Source organism: Cydia strobilella, chromosome 15 (genome assembly GCF_947568885.1).
Source record: "Cydia strobilella chromosome 15, ilCydStro3.1, whole genome shotgun sequence".
Taxonomy (NCBI): domain Eukaryota; kingdom Metazoa; phylum Arthropoda; class Insecta; order Lepidoptera; family Tortricidae; genus Cydia; species Cydia strobilella.
The window spans coordinates 13,482,949-13,502,895 of record NC_086055.1 but is presented as its reverse complement, the minus strand read 5'-3'; the positions used below and the strand labels follow the sequence as shown (position 1 = coordinate 13,502,895).

General features: G+C 37.2%; 3 protein-coding genes across 3 annotated transcripts in view; 1 reads left to right on the top strand and 2 right to left on the bottom strand.

Annotated features, from left to right (window-relative positions):
• Nucleotides 1-2,519, bottom strand: part of LOC134747567 (SLIT-ROBO Rho GTPase-activating protein 3-like) — a 97,731-nt gene extending 95,212 nt beyond the window's left edge. The window contains exon 1 of the mRNA XM_063682147.1: nt 2,133-2,519. Coding sequence (XP_063538217.1) covers nt 2,133-2,253 — 121 coding nt within the window. The 5' untranslated portion in view covers nt 2,254-2,519. The remainder of the gene's footprint in view (nt 1-2,132) is intronic.
• A 1,398-nt stretch (nt 2,520-3,917) lies between these two features.
• On the bottom strand, nt 3,918-17,907 carry LOC134747563 (ribosome biogenesis protein BOP1 homolog). The gene is made up of 16 exons (XM_063682131.1): nt 17,727-17,907; nt 17,540-17,653; nt 17,287-17,364; nt 16,262-16,586; nt 15,709-15,871; nt 14,876-15,017; nt 14,014-14,196; nt 13,218-13,367; nt 12,513-12,680; nt 10,197-10,371; nt 9,033-9,251; nt 8,330-8,433; nt 6,212-6,385; nt 5,408-5,553; nt 4,819-4,968; nt 3,918-4,089 (listed from the first exon to the last, which is right to left on the bottom strand). The coding sequence occupies exons 1-16, from the start codon at nt 17,814-17,816 to the stop codon at nt 3,936-3,938; spliced, it is 2,535 nt and encodes an 844-aa protein (XP_063538201.1). The 5' UTR covers nt 17,817-17,907; the 3' UTR covers nt 3,918-3,935.
• A 339-nt stretch (nt 17,908-18,246) lies between these two features.
• On the top strand, nt 18,247-19,350 carry LOC134747753 (bolA-like protein 3). Its single transcript, XM_063682378.1, has 3 exons — nt 18,247-18,472; nt 18,552-18,716; nt 19,109-19,350. The coding sequence occupies exons 1-3, from the start codon at nt 18,425-18,427 to the stop codon at nt 19,244-19,246; spliced, it is 351 nt and encodes a 116-aa protein (XP_063538448.1). The 5' UTR covers nt 18,247-18,424; the 3' UTR covers nt 19,247-19,350.
• The last annotated feature ends 597 nt before the right edge of the window (nt 19,351-19,947 follow it).

Genomic DNA, 19,947 nt, shown 5'->3' with positions numbered 1-19,947 from the left:
AAAATGCAGGTGCGAAGGGACTGACTAGATTTGCTTGACCAACTATATCTGCCGATATCGGCCGATAGAGGTATTATCGCTCCGTCTGTGACGAGTTTTAAACGTCGATCGTACAAAGCATAGGTATTTTCCTAATTCCCACACCTCACTGTTTCCAATCCATCCACAATACGAAATTAGAGGCATTCGCCGGAATCGAACATGTAGTGTAAACAGCAGCTGTGCACTGTCAGCGTATGTGGAACGGAACTCGTTCGTTTATAATGTATTTTTGGAGCCTTTGTTATAACAACAATTATGAAATTTTAAGGTTAAGGTGGTTATGATTTTTAATTTATGAATTTGGTTATCATTAATCTAATTATACATACCAGTGTTGGGCCATAAAACTTGATTGTTACTGGCTAGTCTATTTAGCACTTCTTATTCCTTAAGCTTACTCTTATGTAGAAAAGGCATGCCAAATTAGCTGCAGTTTACATACATTTTTTTTGACATGCCTCCACTTACAACCCTAATACTAGATAATTTAACTACAATACCTATAATTTACACAGATAATGAATACCTTCCTACCACAATCATTCTGGATGTCATGTTAACTTTAATTTTATTTCGAGGTCTTACAAGAGAATAGTAAGAATACACACTTTAAAGGGGCCCTATATTTTATATTTAGGGGGTGATATCAGCCTGTCAGCTAGAACAAAAATTTGACGGTTCCGAACAACTGACAGGCCAATATCTGGTAGATAGATAGCCTAATTCTGAATTCACATTATTACATTAGCATTGTTTTCAGCCAGTGTTCTTTAACAGAAGCAAAGTTCTTTCATCCTGACTGCATGTGAGCAGCATGTGTATATAAATACGAGACATCTTGACCCAATGACGATCTTCCTAACAAAAAAAATTGTATGCCGATCTTCTTCGCATTAACCAAATAACCATACTATTTGCACTATACTATACATAAGAGCTACTTACATACATCACAGGAGTACTATTTTTTCTAGTTACTCTTCTAATCATAAGACAAATTAAAAGTATTGAATTATCATTGAATATAAAGAAATAGAATTGAAGGGAAGAGGGAACAGACTGTAATCAAGGAATTTTAGTTGAGATCTATACTATGCTTCCTCAACTTTTTTTAAATATTAGCCAAGCATCACCAAGAAATATGAAATCAAATTTAACGTTATCTAACACATTAGCTTAAGACTACAAGCGTAAAACACACGGCTACTGATAACACTGTTAACTGAATATGATTTGCTAGCCTTTGAATTATTATGCTGTATTATGTATTTCAAATATTTGACTAAAATCATGAAGTATTCTTCTTGAGCCTATGTATAATATCTATCTTAGATTTACTGTTTAGTCAATAATATGTGACGTTTTCAACCAAAAGTTACCACATTGTCGCTTGTTGATAAGGTTGATTTCTAATTCAAGCTATATGGAAATAGCGCCTTACTGACAAGCGACAATAAGTACCCTTTTGGTTGAAAATGGCACATATAAGTATTTATTTTAATAATTTCAAATAATTGACAAAAGGGCAATGTGCATAAAATATCTTGTAATTTATAATTGTGACACATTCATTTTTTCCTCATAAACACAAGCAACCATCTCTCCATTTTCCTGTTCTTTAAATGCTTCATTGAAAACAATACATGTAGGAAGGATATTGTGCTAGGATTCAGGAAAGGTTCGGTCATCTAAAATGTCTTGGAACTTTGAAGGACCAGGCATAGGACAAACTGAAAGAGAAAATACAAATAAATTTTAAATTCTAAAAATGGAGTAGTGAAATTGTATAACTACTGGATTTGATACTTCTGACACAAAGGAGTCAAATAAGCATTGCAGGTCTATACAAAAAACAGGACTATTTCGGTAGATACCTAACCTAAGCTCATCAAATTAAGAAGTCATTGCATCCTGAACTGAAAAAAATCTTTAAAAAACAATTGCCTGAAGCATGGACAAACTTCCATCAGAGTAAAGTTTTACCAATGTTGGCACTGTATGCACATTCCAAATTTGAACTAAAGCGCACCTCCTAGGAGCAACCAGCCAGTAGTGCTTAGTACATCAAGTGAAAGGTTATTGGGACTCACTGTTGAATGCAGCCAGCTTCCTCGTGGAGCCGAGCCGCTTCATCGGGGTCCGGGGCTCCGCGTCCCGGTCGTCCAGCTCCAGCACGGGCGCCTCGCCCGTCGGCGTCGTCGCTTCCGACATCGTAGGAGCACTAACCGACCACCATCACCGACAAACGAACACTAGCCTCACAGACTCCAGAAAAAATAAATACACCGAACGTATTCCACATGTAAAGTATCTCTTCGCGGTTACGAATGGTAAAGCTATGCGCGCAGCAGGCGAACGAAAATATAAATAACGGCGCGTAATTTACTATCAAAATTCACGCGCCCGCCGGCGTAAACCAAACAAAACAATATTCGAAACGAAAGTGCACGAACGCCGACCGACGAACCAACGACAATAAAAATATGAACAACAAATGCACCCCCCTCGCGTTTGATGTTTAGAACCGGGCCAATCACGGCGCTTAATTCTACCGCCGTTATTGGAGTTGAACCAATCAGTAGACTGCCGTGTCAAATGTCAAAACGAGCTTTATAAGGCTGCTTACATACTTCAGAGAGAGTTGTCAATAAGCGGAAATTTTAATGCCGAATCTAATATATTTTAATCATTAGTATTTTATATTAAAAAACACTGCAGAAAATATTCACTTTTCAATTTTGTTAACATTAAGCTCTTTGTCAAATAATTTGCATGTTATAAAGTATGTCTTGTAATTGTACTCTTTAACATTAGTTTTTTTTTTACGTATGTAAGTTACTAACACATATATGGGTTGTATTATGCCTGAAATAAATGATTATTTAATTAAATTTACTTTGAATTCCACTAAAAAAAATTGAATTTATAGTTTTTCAACGGACTGTCTCATTTCAAACATAGACAGAGAGAATCATACTATCTTTGTCTTACACTAGTACCTAGTACTTGCACCCCTCTTGCACCCAAAAGAAAAGGACGAGTTTAGTTTTTTTGTTCTTATTTACTGACAAGATTTGCTTGACTAACTATAAATTGTTTGAAAACGCTTTGAGTGGAGACCAAGCCTTATTTGGTAAAAATAAAAAATGTTGCCACATATATTGCAAGGCACTAAAATGGTAGTTTTTAAGCGTAGTTTACATTAAAATTAAATTCTACTGAAGACTTCACCGTTCAATGAGATTTATAATGGTACTTCCACATTGGCTGTTATAAAATGTTATATAACATTGTGTGACAGGGATAACATGATAGTATTCATAGTGATTAATAAATAACTAGTGACACGGTTTAAACTAGCATGTAAGTAGTGTCAAATGTGATTTAGAGAAAATATTTATTTTTAAGCAGGATAACTACAGTAGTAAGACTAAATTCGGTAATCATCAACCAGGTAACCGTGAGGAATTCTCAAACTGCTTCTCTAAAAGGAATGTTTTGAAATGAAATTTGAAACTACGCTTAGTTTTCATAACACGAATAGGTGGAGGAATATTGTTCCAACACCTGGTTGCGAGATACTGCGAGAAAGCAGCCTGTAAAAGCAACGGTTTTGTGAGGGTGTGCTTCTAGGAGACATCGTCTGGTAGAACAAGTACGTAGGATATACGAATTTTGGTAAACAGGTATTCGGGCTTTTTGTCATTCAACTACGAGAGGACATGTTTAATATAAGACGTTATCACGTCAAAAAATATTGATTATCTCCGCAATGGACTTAATTAGAATACCGATGTCTGAGAAAGTTACTTGATTTAAGGCCTGAAATGCACCCTTGTAATTAACGGAAATAAAAAAACAGCATATATATGACTATTAAAACAAACATTTATTCAAGTATATAGTCGTAGAGTAGAGTCAGCACCCGCAGCAAGTAGCCAGGGCTGCGTCGGGTGGAAGCGGATGTCCAGCACACACAGGTCCTCGCGCTTTTCGGGGCCACGGAGCTGTTTCAGCGGCACCAGGAGAGGGTTTTGTAGAAGGTCACTGGTACAAACAACAACATTAATTACGTATGAATACGCTGCTAATTTAGGCAAAGTCGATTGGTCAATATCAAATCTACATCCATTCATGTTTCATGAGTCAACTTGTACCTAATTTAAAACAAAGTACTAAAGCCTTAATTAGTAAAAAAAATAAAGCAAAATACTAAGTTTTTTTGATACAGGCTTTTATTGCTGGCGAAACGATACCGCTTGTCTCTTCCTCAAGAACTTTCTAATGAGCCTTTTTCTCGTTTAGAAGTTCCTTAGACACCTTCCGATTGTATCATAGTCATAAGATCAGACGAGACGTTCTGCTCAGCGATGGAGATCAGGGGCATTAGGGCTATAACTATAACCGCGAACACCTTGGTTCGGTTTTTCGTCTGTTTGTCTCTCTGTCGTCTGAATTCGAATCGTAAGAGCGATAAAGAGGTAAACAACGAAATTTCGATTTTCGATTTTGTGGCATTCCACTTGTACCGTACAAACGCATTTTTCGATTTTGTGGCATTCCACTTGTACCATACAAACGCATTTTACTTCGTATTTCACTCATTTTTTTTTCATGGTTCAAGTCGATGATTATTTTACTGAGCATTTCTCACATCCATTGTGCCAAAAAAACTCCTTCACGTATGTACGGGGCAAAGGACAAAGGTAGACAATTTCGTGGAATGCGCCTTTTCGTAGTAGGTGCTTAAACTAGCAGACTAGCAAAGATACTAACTTGTAAACCATGCCATGGGAGACCACGATGTTGTGGTCGTCGCCGGCGGTCGCGAACAGCGGGTAGCGGCGGTGGAAGGCCACGGCGCGGACGGCTCCGCCGTGCAGGCGGAGGGTTTGATACGGTTTGGATGACAGCTCCAAGTCAAACCTAGAAAAAAAAAATTGGAGTCTAGAGAAAAGCTTTAGATTTACGGTTGAATTACGGATGGATACTTAGGATAGTACTGAATTCAAAGTTTTTAATAGTTTAATTCAAATATTAATTTCCTAAGGTATTTCCTTTATTGAAACAACGGTATAAAAGAAAACATTATTTTTTCATGTTAAAATCAAACGAAACCAAACAAATATAAAGCTGTTTATAATTCTTAACATGGACGATAGCTAATACAACAAAAACAAACAGAAAAACAGAACGATAAACAAAATTCAGACAAAATAATTTTTTTTAGAAATGGTCAACATTATTTTCACAGGTAAATTAAGCAACAAAGGTTACCTAGCCACTAGAAGTAAATTAAACAACAAAGGTTACCAAGCCACAAGAAAAAACACTAAAATTAATTATGTAAATAATAAATACTCACCACATGCATTTTCGATCATAGGACGCGACGAGCAAGTTGTCTCCAGCAGGGTGCACGGCCATTGAGCTGACCCACTGCGCTCCAGTCAGAAGTTTCTTTATCAACTCTTGTTTCACAAGGTCATAAATTCTAACCACACGCTGAGTCTGTAATAGATTTATTTAATTAATACAACGTTTAACGGTTTTCAATCGCGTTTTATGCGAAGATGATAGGTTACATCTGCTAGCAAAATAACTCTTTTTAAAGTGGAAGAGTAGGTATGATTCATTTATCTAGTCAACTCCGATCTATTAAGTAAAATTACCTTGCAGATTTAGAGAAATGAAACTGTTGTATCCAATAGACATTATTACTATAGCCGATTTCGTTATATATATTTTTATTTTATTTAAATTTTCCCATGTACACGAGGGCCAAAATGTATACCTTCATCCTAAAAATTTTTTTATTAAAGTGTAAAAAAAAACAACTAGAAAAGGGTACACACTCCATTAAGTACTCTTAAATGATACACCTTCGAAAAACGAGCATCGTCTTATCAACAATACACTTAATAAAATTGTCGTTTATTTTTGTGCCTTTTTTATTTAACACCATAACTGTTATTATTACTCAATGTTATTGTTAAATTCAACTTTAAATTCAAAATACCTAATAATTGTACTTTTTTTTCGGAGCAAGGAATTTTGTATTAACTATAAGTGGAAACTCTTTTGGCCTATGTTCAAACTATATCTTTTACCTTATTGTATTATTATGTGCTGTATGTTTCCCAAATAAAAAAAAAAAAAAAAAACTTACAGCAACAAACAGCCTCGGCGTAACCGGATGGAACAGCGCACACTGCACCAGCCCCTTCGCTTTAGAGAACGGCAGCTGACTCCTCCGCCTCGACAGCTGGTGCACGATCACCGCGCGACTAGCGCCATCTTGTAGCGTCACTGCGATGTAGTCGCCTTTCCCGTGCCAGGCGAGCTAGAAAATGGTAGATTTTTATAATTTGCTATTGCAACCCTAAAAACTAATACTTGTTTCAATGCTCCACATCAAACTAAAAAACTTTCGTTCTTCATCCCAAGTTAGCCAAATTTGTGAGACCGATCTGTCATTTTTAATACAAAAGCAAGTTAATTAGTGACCTGTCTTTCCTTATATAAGGGTGGTATTCCATCTCTCCAATTTCTTTGTCCAATGTCTATTGCGTTGCGTCGCACATTTTGCTTAATGAGTGTGAGACGCAATGACTTTGACAAACAACATATAACTTATTGATATTTCGCGCCGGTAAATAGGCGCTGGCCTATGAACAAGAAAGTGACGACCATGCTAAAAACATTTCAAATTAAAAAATTAAGTTATGTTTTAAATTTCAAGTTTAAAAGTTATTGTAGATTTCCTATTTATAAAAGGCAATGAGTTCAGGTTCATCTCTTACTCTTACACTGCGTAAGCGTGAGCAAGACGGCTATGCGTGACCGGGATCACGGATATCATGTTTTTAAATTGTTATTTTTAGTAAGTTTTAACAAAAAAAAAAGGAATCTACGAGTTCAATCAAAAATAAAATTGCGCATTTTTAGAAGCTATTTTCATATTTTTAGCTTTTATACAAAAATGTTACATTTTTTTTTCTGTCGACCGAAAGTCAAATCAGATTTCGAATCGATGAAGTTACTAGAGAAAGGCCTCTAAATTGCTATTCATATTTTTTGGCAACTGACTAACACGATGGTAGAAAATGGTAGATTTTTATTACTGTGATGGCAACCCAAACTTTGAAGACTTGTCGTTATCGTTTTGTTTTCGAATTGTTAATCCAAGGTCATTGCGGTTGTCCGTTGAATTCGTAATTACATGGTAACAAATATGAAAACAATTCAAATGAATCAATTTAGCAGTTACAGTTTCGATGTAAAAAATATCTTCCTACTTAAACGGTTACCATGTACGTATTTTGTACAATCATCATGAAATAAATAGTGACAGCCAATGTGGCCAAATATAACGTAACACACTTTTGTTTCAATAGAAATGAAGATGGGTTTGATTTATTTGGCCAATTTTGCCGTCACTGTCTACATAGCGCTAACTGTACAGCGTCTATATAACACATCACTATAAGTCAGTACTAAATGGAGCATATAAGACAACTCAAAATATGGAATGCGACTGACTGGTTGCGTCCACGTTTCGACTCATTTTATATAAATTACAAATATCGACAAAACTCTAGTTCTAGGAGTCAGTTGTAGTTTTATTTGATGTAAAATGGTACTGACATTGACTTATTATATCTAAGGACGGGCCTTACGGGCAATCATGGGCAATAATAACCCCGCTGAACTAGTCAACTAACAGTCCTCAGACATACGTCAATGGTTACTGAGCATTAGTACAAGACCGAAATCGCTGTTTAACCTCTAGCGGCACACTATACAAAAAAACTTGTCAGTCAAATTTGAAATAATGGTATTAGAAAATAGAATTGAATTGGCTTCGTTTTTAAAGTAAACTAAAAAAAACAAAAGCAAGTTTGGAAACAAATCAATTTTATTTATTAAATATTATTGATTTGTGTTTTTGAAGTAGTCACACTACTATTATAATGTGACGTTTTCAACCAAAAGGTACCACATTGTCGCTTGCTGATAAGGTTGATTTCTAATTGAAGCTATATGGAAATAGCGCCTTACTGACAAGCGACAATAAGTACCCTTTTGGTTGAAAATGGCAATTATAAACTGTAATAGATTTTTTTTCTTTAATATATGACATCTATTACAGTTTAAAACAAAAGCAACTCTGTTCCATTTAATAATTATACAAATTTCATTGGAGGTAATTTATACTACTATTAATTAGGAATTTGAATACGATAAAGTGGCATCCGTGGGACTAAGCAGAGTATGAAGGACTCACGTGTATGACGGGCTTGAAATGCGTGACAGCGACACGGACGCCAATGGCCCACTCTTCGGGCTTCACCTTGTCCCACTGCACCGCTGTGGTCGTGCGCTGGTCCACTGTAAAATGCGCATTATTGTTAGTATTTTCATGCTGGCAATTTATTTTAGGAGTTGGTGCGTTGTATGGTTGCGTCATTTTCGTTTGCCGTATACCTAGGTGCAACAAAATTTGTTGAAGTAAATTCCGATAAGGGTTCATCCATTAATTACGTCACACGAATTTCGAGATTTTTTGACCCCCCCCCCCACCCCTTGGCAAACCCCTCCACCCCTGGTGTGACGTCACATTTTTTCAATGAAATCGGCGAATCGAATTGAGTATTATTAAGATTTTATCAAAATATTTTTGACAAGAGAAATGTTAGTAATTTTATAACCCAAAACAGATTAGGAAAGAAAATTAAACGATTATCGTTCCAAAAACTTGTTATTTAACTGTACAGCGAATTAAATAATTTAAATAGTTAATGTGATGTCACAAAGTTTATGACTCCCCCCTCCCCCTTGTCACATTTTCACATCCCCCCTAAACGTGTGATGTAATTAATGGATGACCCCTAATGGCAGCATTAAATGTATCATCGTTGTGCAAAATAATGCGAGCTAATAAAAGTTTTAAGTAACTAAACCGAACGTTTTTTTAGTAGTATACTCACTGACAACATCATGTTGTGGGGGTGGTTCCTCAAGTAACTCATCGGTTCTAGCAGCCACCTTATGAGCTCCAATATCTTGCCCCGGATTAAGCAGGAGCAGTCTGTTCCCCACAGCGGCCGCCACGAGACTGAGGCCGAGCGCAGGCGTCCAGGCGACGCGCGCGACGGGCGCGGGGAGGGGGATGGTGCGCAGGCAGCGCCCGGTGCTGGTCTCCCAGACTAGAAACAAACAAATATTATATACAATATACAGGGTGGAAAAAAGAAGCGCTGGTGGCCTAGCGGTAAGAGCGTGCGACTTGCAATCCGGAGGTCGCGGGTTCAAACCCCGACTGGGTTCTGAGTTTTTCGGAACTATGTACGAAATATCATTTGATATTTATACCAGTCGCTTTTAGGTGAAGGAAAACATCGTGGGGAAACCGGACTAATCCCAACAAGGCCTAGTTTCTCCTCTGAGTGGGAAGGTCAGATGGCAGTCGCTTTCGTAAAAACTAGTGCCTACGCCAATTCTTGGGATTAGTTGCCAAGCGGACCCCGTGCTCTATGAACCGTGGCAAAATATCGGGAGAACGCGAGGAAGATGATGACAGAGTGGAAAAAATTAATGGGCCCTGAAGGGAAAGTGCCTCAATAACCACCCCCACTTTTATATCCCCATTTTTAAGTCTTATAAATTTTCATGAAAACTGTGAAAGCTGCAATAAAAATGTCTTGAAGTATATTCTCCATAAAATTCTAGGTTTATAATTTTCAAATTATGCTTAATTTGTCCTTGTAATATTTGCGATTTTCATAGATTGTATGGAAAATAAACATGACAAATGGGGGACAAAAAAGGGAGGGAAACAATAACTTCTCGGCTTGTTCCTACTTCTATTCATTCTTATAAACCTAAAAGCTATATGTATGCCAAGTTTCGTGCTTTCTGCCAGATGGGACCATACCTCCATACTAAATCGAGCTAAGGAGCCCCACTACAAGCTTTTATTGATGCCTTTTTAATTAAAATTATAATATATACGTTAGCTTAAGTCGAATCTTGAAAGCTAAATTACTATAATCATGTTTTGAATCTTTAAGGTCTTTTAAAAGTTCTTACAAAATACGATTGAAAAATAAAATCATAGAAACTTATACAATTTTAAGGCTCTTAGGACTTACTCTTAACAGTGCCATCATCGCTTCCGGATACGGCATATTGCCCTGTAGGGTCGAAATCAGCACTCCTCACCAGACCGCTGTGGCCCTTGAACATCAGGGCCTCGTGGGTGGGGAAGGGCTGCAGCTCTCGAGGAGATGGCAGTTTGGGGATTAGGTCTTCAGGGCTGATCGTTAGCTGAAAGAATAAAAAAAAACATTGTTTCAGGCAACAAAGGCCCATAAGGTCACCTTACAGACTAACAATTCTACTACTATTGAATACTGTACACCATATTTTAACAAAACAATACCTATATTTTAGAATTAAGTATTCTTGCAAATAATAGTACATTATGATACAAGTGTGCTAAGTTGGTCATTACACACGAGGCGATATTGTGCGCGCGAGCTGTAAGCGAGCGCGCAATAAGAAAGCCGATGTGTGTAATGACCAATGCACACGCGTTTCATACGACGTTTTTCAACACACTTGCGAGAAAAAAAAGAAACTCATATTAATCAAATTTTAATAGTTACAACAGTTAGTATTGTGTGTTGCATCTGTCATACTGCCGGCCGCCCCTCGCCCCGGCCGCGGGCGGCGCAGCGGTCGGGCGCGCCGGTGCCCGCCAGTCCGACCAATTAAAGAAGGCTCCCTTTCTATGCATATTATTAGCAATCGGTTACCTTCTTAACTCAGTCGAATAACATAATAAAAACACGAGTGGAATAATACACTGAAAGAGCACGCGTGTTTAATATCTAGGATTATGAGCCAAAAATCGGTGGAATAAAAACGTCGTTTTGAGCAAGTGTGTTGAAAAGAATCTTTATATAATTATAGCGTTAGAAACTAAGAGCAATTTTGGAGACAACAGTTTTTAACTTAATAATAGCAAAGTGAAGTAAATTAATAAAAGTAATAGACTGTTTTTACATCGCCGCGCGTCTTAGCACTGTTGTTGATTGCGATAAATGTTTGCATTTAGGATTGTGTGTATAAAAACTTAATATTAGATTTGCCTGTCCACTCGCATAGATACAATGCCAGTAATTACTCTACACTTGTAATCCTCTAATATTGGCACAGAATAACTAATAGTACTACCGTACAGAAAATTCACTCCTTCACAAAAGCCAGATTTAGGTATAAAATTATACCTACACTCGCCGCCTACAAGCAAAATTGAAACTAATAACCGCGCACGAACCGTGAATCTTCTTTGCGCGCCACAGTTTTATGGCCGAGCTGCAAGTGTCGGCACGGGGTTGTCACTTGACAAGTTTTTGTACCTATACCTAGTGATTTATTATTTTTAAGATAAATATGTAGGAATTACAAAAGGTGATTCTGTAAACATAAAATTTTAAGCCGGAGATAGTATGTCTGATTCTCACGGAAGTAGGTATGCCACAGAAGTACTTATTCCTTTGAAAATATGTCGGTCAATATAGTCCGGAATTTAAAAAAATGTGTTTTTTCTGCTTCCTACATTACCTTTTATACAGATTAGATCGCGATTTAGGTTTCAAAGCCATTGCGTATTTTCAATTTTGCGCGAGCGCCACGTGACACGACTATCGTGCGAGCCGAGCGGCAACCCACTAACCCACTGCCATACACCTTCCCGGGCGGTGCGCCGGCCAAATATACCTAAACTGCGCAGTGTCACCCCCTTGATATTGGGCTAGATTAGAAAGTACATAATTAACTGGATTCAACAACATTTTTTACGTGTTTAAGAATATTTCATGAATTACATTACGCGCCAAACAATCATAAATATAGGTAATATTAAAGAATGCGTTATGCGACTGTCTCATCAAAGGTGATCAATTATGAGATCGCTTTGCAGAGTATAACCAGGGGTGCGAAACTCCTCGCTTCGGTCAAACTCGGCTTCGTTCGGCAGCATTGCTGCGAGGAATTATTAGGGTTAGCACAACTTGACGTCCCTTTGCGTGCACGAGCACGACCACAGATAAGATAATGACTTGAATTTTGACAACCCTAAATAGCCGAAAGGGATACTGCCATATATTAGAAAGGGATAGCATGATTCGACCCATGAAGTCTGAACCGCTGTCAATCTTCGGTTTTGTATGAAGTTTACTTTCTGTACGGTAGTACTATTATTTATTCTGTGGTATAACATTTACTTACCCTCATATGTATAGAGCGTGGCGCCAAATAAAGATCCAAGCATCTCAGGAAGCGTATATTAGAAAGGGATAGCATGATTCGACCCTGAACCGCTGTCAAACTTCGGTTTTATAGGAAGTTTCCTTTCTGTACGGTAGTACTATTATTTATTCTGTGGTATAACATTTACTTACCCTCATATGTATAGCGCGTGGCGCCAAATAAAGATCCAAGCATCTCAGGAAGCGTTCGCGAATGAAGCGAGGGTAGGCGGCGACAGACCGCAGGTTGTCGTGCTTCGACGGTAAGAATGTGTATTTGCGCTTCCACGGGGTTTCTGCTAGCTTGTTCCATTCTTTCATCTAAAAAATTTTAATAGTTAGACACAGCACAGGCTATTGCTATGTCTAGCAGTCTAGTCATGCGAAAAGTGGTGAAAATGTAGGTCATTCTAAGAAATTTTGCTATGGAAATAAAACCGAAATCGAGAAAAACTGGCTAAATAACAATATCACTGTATACATATGAATGTATAATATTTTATGAAAGAACTCGCATATTACGGTGAGTACTGATAAAACCAATTAAGATTCAAGCTAATTTGATTGTCCAATACTTAAGTTATTAGGTTATTCAAATCATTCAACAATGGGGTCGAAATATTTAGCAGATGGCGCCAGAATAGCTTGCCCTGTCAGTCCCTAGAATAGTGTAAAAAAAATTTACGAATTTTATGCCCTGGATGCCAGCTCTTTAAGCCAAATCTCATAGAAAAAGGGGCAAACTATGTGGCGCCATCTATGCAAACCTTTGACAGTTGCCAACCCCATTAAAGTCCGATTGTAGCTCATGAAATAAACCAAATTTACCACAAAATAACTGCATTAAAATCAACAAACCTCTTTAGCATCGAGCAAGTACTCCGGCGGCGGGTTGTAGCTTTCTGCGTGGGACGGCAGGGCTCGTTTAGGCGCCGGGATGTGTTTGTGGATGCCTCGGATGTTCTCATCTTCTGTAGTTGAGCCCCACAGGTTGTAGAATTGCTTTGCCTGATTTGGAAAATTTAATTTCATGGTAACTGAATATAGGTTAAAATCTTTATTACATAAAACTACGAATATGAATTAAAGAAACACTTCAAAAATTCATATTTTTCAAAATCTGACGATCAAAAACTTTTTTTTGATTCTTAAACACCATTTCATTATTGCTTGCATTTCCTCAGAAAATCACACCGTCTCTAAAATCGGTCGTTACATGTGCGTGGTAAACAGACACGGTATAGTAAGATATTTTCCTCAAACATGCAATGAAATATTGATATTATGTTCTACAGGCTGGGAAGTATCACCTTTCGGGCGTAGCTAGACGAGAGGTATTTAATGAAATGTCATACAAAATTGCAGGCCTAGGCCGGGAAGTACCTCTTTTTAGGGTTCCGTATCCAAAGGGTAAAAAAAGTCCCGTTTTTACCCTTTCGGTAACTAATTACTAAGACTCCGCTGTCCTTCCGTCCGTCTGTCTATATGGCCCGGGCCTGATCTAGCAGATGTAGGATCCTACATCCGTTATCGGTTCGGACAATGTGAAAACGCTCTTAGGTGGTCTGTACACTTCAGATGGAAGTTTGCAACTCCAGCGGGGTCACAAGACAAGCGCGTTAAATAAAAGAAATCATTATAACTTAATGTTTACCCGTTTCTTCCTCCTCTCCATTGCGATTTGTCGCCTCGTCTTAGTCCAGCCCATTTTCAACGCGTGAACTATCTTGGAGATGTGTTTCTGTTCCTCACGAGATGGTAGGAACGATCGTTTGTGCTCAGGGAACGCGCGAATTGGCGTCGCTAGGACTTCGCGGGAGAACCATTCCACCCACGGCTGAAAAAAAAAAGTATTATAACAATTTTATGTCTCTACAAGGATTTGGGAGGCGTGCGCAGTCGAAGCCAACATCAGGCCCTTTCGCCAATTTAATGAAATTTAACCGTGTATTGTAACGCAAACTTCGGCAGCGTCCATCAAGGTGTAGGTAAGGACTATTTTGTACGTAACTTTTCCTAATTGTAAGTGACTTTTATTGTATGTTTTTGTACAATAAAGAGTTTACTACTACTATTACTATTTATAGTACCTAATATAGAATTGGTCAAGCAAATCTTGTCAGTAGAAAAAGGCGCGATATCATCCCATAGAAAATTTGAATTTCGCGCCTTTTGATTTGCTTGACCAACTAGTTATCATTTTATTAAGGTATGTACATCATAACATCACACAAGAGCATACTCATCCAACGGAGTTTCGAAAAAAATATTTGCTGTCCGCCCTTTCGAAGGCTTTTCTCCTATTAGAAGAATTATTTCCTTGAAAACGATTATATGTGACGATTTCAACCAAAAGGTACCACATTGTCGGTTGTCGATAAGGTTAATTTCAAATTGAAACTGAATGGAAATAGCGCCTTATTCTTAATGGACAATAAGTACCCTTTTGGATAAAAATGGCACATATCCTTATTAGAAAGTGTACATACACATGCCCTACATCTTGTAGACCCTACCTCATACTCATCATGGTCAGCATTGGGCACTTGACCGTGGCGGATGCGGGAGATCAGCTCCAGGTCCTGCTTGCTGAGGATCACGTCCTGCCCGGTGCTGGGGTCGCGGACCGTTCGCCAGAAATCGGGGTCTTCGCACTTCCTGTACAAATAAACAATATTTTGGTATTAAGCTAGTCAAAAGGGAACAAATTAAAAGGCATTGGAGATGGGAAATAGGATAATAAAGCTGATAAAAAAGAAAAAGAAATACAAGTTACAAACACAGGAGGTTACGATTTTTTAGGGTTCCATACCTAAAGGGTAAAAACGGGACCCTATTACTAAGACTCCGCTGTCTGTCTGTCTATCTGTCCGTCTGTCACCAGGCTGTATCTCATGAACCGTGATATTAGCTAGACAGCTGAAATTTTCACAGATGACGTATTTCTGTTGCCGCTATAACAACAAATACTAAAAACAGAATAAAATAAATATTTAAGTGGGGCTCCCATACAACAAACGTGATTTTTTTGCCGTTTTTGAGCGTAATTTACGGAACCCTTCGTGCGCGAGTCCGACTCGCACTTGGCCGGTTTTTTTATACTCAGGTGTCGTCATGATGAACAAAGAGAATTTATGCCATGAAAAAGTATATCTATAAAATAAAAACTTGAAAGATATAATTTTTGATTAAATTTTAAATGTCAGTGTTACCAAATCAATCAAGAAATCTTAAAAACAATTATAGAAATAAATTGTGACAATAATTCTTTCCCTAGCAATAGCATACATAGTAGCAAAAAGTAACAACCAGAGAAGTTGTCATTTAACCATGTCAAAATGGTACTTACTTAAGGAACTCATCAATCTGGTCTCTCTGCGGCGGCTTGATGATCTTCCGTCCGTCCAAATCGTAGCCAACATGCTGGTACTCATTGTACCACCACATCGGGATGTCACCGACCGTGTTGCGGCGCTCTTCTTCATCTGAGGTGTCTCCTGACTCGTATTCATCTATGGAGAAAAGTTACATAGATTTTACATAAATATGGTAAAATGTCAGTACGAGTAAGCAGAATCTATAAACAATGTAAGTACTGACAATAATAACTATTCTGACTGAATTAATAGCATTACAGGAAAATGTTTGCTGTCTGGCACAAACCTGATTTTTTTAAAGAGATCCAGACAAATATTTATATGACAAGGGGACTAAAACAAGCCCAAACAATAGCCATCATTGTTAGAAGAAAAAACTCTACAACACACTACAATGCACAAAATCCTGTCAGAAAACATACCAATTAACCATGCTGCAGAATAAATTAAGTAAAGTAAGTAGCGTTTTGTGTCTTAAATAAAATATTAAATATTCTTTATTTGACACACAATATGAACCTTCACCTTTTTGAGCTACTGGCTGCATCTTAACACTATTTTCCTTAATTTTATCAGCTAACACATCCACACTGTCCTTGGTCTTTCCTTTTACTTCTTTTCCTTTCACCTGCTTTTTTTTCTCTTTCACTTGTTTTTCTTTTGTGTCTTTTTGTTTAGTTTTCTTTTTAACTTTCTGGTTTATCTCTTTGTCTGACTCATCACTGGAACCGGAGTGTGTTTGTCCGATACCAGACTCTGCACCACTGTCTTCTTCACTCTGTTGTGATGCTTCGTCATCATCTTTATCATCATCTTCTGATTCATCATCAGCTTCTGAATCTGTTAGGTCCTGTGAAAGATAACGAATATTGGTGAAAATGGATGAACAGGTTTAATGAGTATGATCAGCTATGTGCTGTTCAAGTGTATTTGTTGAGCTAAACAATTTTTAAATTGATTGTGAAACATATAACCTGTGTACTACGTGAATGATACTTGTTTAAAGAATTTTGGCAGAAAAAAATTGGTAATAAAGAAAAAAAAAAAAGTTGCACAAATATTTGTTCTTACAGTAAATTGATAAGGATAAGGCTTGATTTGTATCCACTCACAATAACATAATTATGTGATGAACAACAGTTATAGTCTGTCAAAGGACTGCCTCATTTCAATCATAGACAGAGAGAATCATACTATCTTTGTCTTACACTAGTACTAACACCCAAAAGAAAAGGATGAGTATAGTTTTCTTGTTCTTATTTACTGACAATTTGGTTTGACCAACTATAGATAACATGCAGTGAAATGAGACAATAGACTAAGGGCCAGGTGCACCGACCACTGTTAACAGACTGAACAATGTGACACAGCAGAGATCTATGAAACTTCCCATACAATAAAATTTAGCGAATGCTTTAATGGTGACAGACAGTTTGGTGCAACCGACAGTAAGTTACAATTATACAATCACATAAATAGATTTTGAACTTAATGCTATCAGCTTCAGAAGATGGGTCTATGTACTCATAAAACAACAATAGGATGCTTACTGATGATGCATCTGAAGCATCTTCAGGCTGCTCTTCGTCTCCGAAAGTAGAATCGGCATCGTCATCAAACAGTACCTCCTAAAAATATACATACCAAATAGTTAAGGATATTGTCAGTATTGTAAGTAAACTGAACTTTGTAAATGTTTCTACTACATTTACAATGCTTACCAGCAAGATGTAATATTGAATATTAATATATATTATTGAATATGTGGCTTAAATAGTGACGAAAAAACTATTAAATGCTTACATCTTGTTCTGCATCAGAGTTAGCGCCTTCTCCTTCCTGTTCCGAGTCTGTAGCATCTTCTGTCCCATTCAAAACACCGCGGATCAGATCCTCGCTTGCCCCAGAGTCACTTCCCTACGACAAACCACAAATATAATTATGAACAAAATAACACGCTAAAACTATCAACTAACACTACGAGTCTTACCTCGTCTTCTGATGAATCTTTGGCACCTATTTTCTTGGCATTCTTTGCGTCTATTTTTCTTTTCAGTAACCCAGCTTTAAATGGTGGCATTTTGTACAATATCTATATCATAATTCAGAAAATAAAGCGCCTTGGATTGGAAACTCCGAGCCACCAACAAACACGTGTTGTAATGTTCATTCACAGCAGTGAGCTGTCAAATGTCAAAGTGACATGACATTGACACATTGAATTTCAACTATTTTAGATGAGTGAATCGGAACGCAAATACAATTTATTTGTCTTAAGAAAGTTAATGTGAGCCGCAAACTAAAATGGTGCTGAACAGATGAATGGAATAGTTGAAAAAAATATATCAAAATAGAGAATGCATTTGAGGTGGAAAAGGGTAGGGTAGTGGCTGAATGACCATCATTACTTTTGCCAGAGAAAACTACGATTGTCTATGGATGAATTCCATTATACGCACAATTTTAAGTACAAATTTAGTTTATGAAATAAGTGTTAAAGTTGAAACATAAGAAATTGACAAATGAAGTGAGGTTATGTAAAAAATTTAAGATAAATTTGTCATAATAAAATACGTAAAAAGACCTAATAAAAATATTGAGTAATACGAGTAATATAATGACGCAGAACTAAACAAGAAGTGATTAGTTGAGTAGATTCAGTACAATTATAATTAACTACTATACAAAATGTTTCGTCAATTTTTAAGGGCTTTAGAACCAGTTAGAAATAGTTTGGTGAGTACAATAGCCTTGTGCCTCGAACTTAATGTATGATTTTATATCCCTGTACTAATTGCAACATTCTTTTCATTAGTCCCGAAGTGTAGTGGGCAACGGAGCCGGAGCAACCGGCAGCAAGTTTGAACAAAACTGCGTATCTAAGGAACAACAGCTCACTGAGGCCCTCAAAAAGTCGCTGCCAGGGACTACTTATGTTAGCGTGGAGGACATTTCAGGTGGCTGCGGGGCTATGTTCGAGGTACTGTATAGATGAATAAACTATTTAGTTGTTTGCCACAATACACACATATAAAAAAGAAACAAAGAGCAACACTAAGATTTAAAAAAAACAAAAAGCATAAATGAATATAGTTATCATAAACAAGTAAATAATCGAGAAAACCATATAGTTTGGTATTTCTCATGAGCCTTTATTGTGGCTTTCTCTAAATATTAGCATGAAATTACCATAGTTCTGTAGAAAGCAACCAACTTTTTATTTTTCCAAAATGACTTACACCATAACTCGGCGGAGTTGGTTGTTTTCTGCATAACTTCTGTCAAATAATTAACTGCTTCAGATGATGTCATCTAATCATATGTGGTTAAGAAATATCAGTAAATCATCTGTTCATCATTTATTTGTTGCAGATCAGTATAGAAGCTAAAGAGTTTACTGGGCTGTCCCGTGTCAAACAACACAGGCTTGTCACAGACTCGCTGAAAGAAGAAATCGCTGGGATGCATGGGATCCGCATTCATACCAACCCCACACCGGACAGCAATTAATTTATGCATACTGTTTAATACCAATGCAAAGGATAATATGTGCAAGTCTTAAATTTGTGAACTCTAAAATATAGGAAAAAACAAGACAAAGAAGCTGGAATAGCTATGAGTAGTTTCAAATGCTATTATAATGTCCATTAACCTTTCATATGTGCATGTCAAAAAATTGCCATATAAATAGAAATCATGACAACTTCATGTCTAAGTTAAATGTTTATTGAGTAGTTAGGAGCAGATCTGCTCCTAAGCATATGAAAGGTTAACCCTAAAGACAGAAACAAACCTGCAGCCCAATATTAACCCTTGCACATCTTGACAAGGTTCGCAAGGGCGCATAACACACAATAGGCACAGTCTGTGTGGAAAGAGAAGTCGTGGAATATAAGGCAACCCATACATTTTATGACTTCTCTTTCCATACAGAATAGCATTCTATAGGTTAATCCCAGCTTCTGCACTCTAGTCATAAGCGAGGTTTAGACTAGCAAGAACTTGCATGCAATTTACGTTACATTGCTGACTACTGAGGTACACTGCATTGAAAAGTTTGATCAGATACTGCAATGTAATTTTATTTATTGATTAAAAAAATTACACAGCATTACAGTAGGTACTAATGCACTGCGAAATTTAGGACAGAAAGTAATACATACAAACAAGGTACAGTATACAATCTGGGACTAGGTATGACAATTTTTATT

Bases quoted from the DNA above. Each gene is read 5' to 3' on its own strand.
- LOC134747563 (XM_063682131.1), bottom strand. From the start codon at position 17,816: ATGCCACCATTTAAAGCTGGGTTACTGAAAAGAAAAATAGACGCAAAG. The intron at 12,681-13,217 runs GTTTGTTGATTT...AAAATTTTTTAG, and splicing joins ACTTGCTCGATGCTAAAGAG to ATGAAAGAATGGAACAAGCT. The intron at 4,969-5,407 runs GTGAGTATTTAT...TTTTTTTTCTAG, and splicing joins TATGATCGAAAATGCATGTG to GTTTGACTTGGAGCTGTCAT.
- LOC134747753 (XM_063682378.1), top strand. From the start codon at position 18,425: ATGTTTCGTCAATTTTTAAGGGCTTTAGAACCAGTTAGAAATAGTTTG. The intron at 18,473-18,551 runs GTGAGTACAATA...TCTTTTCATTAG, and splicing joins AACCAGTTAGAAATAGTTTG to TCCCGAAGTGTAGTGGGCAA. The intron at 18,717-19,108 runs GTACTGTATAGA...TATTTGTTGCAG, and splicing joins GCTGCGGGGCTATGTTCGAG to ATCAGTATAGAAGCTAAAGA.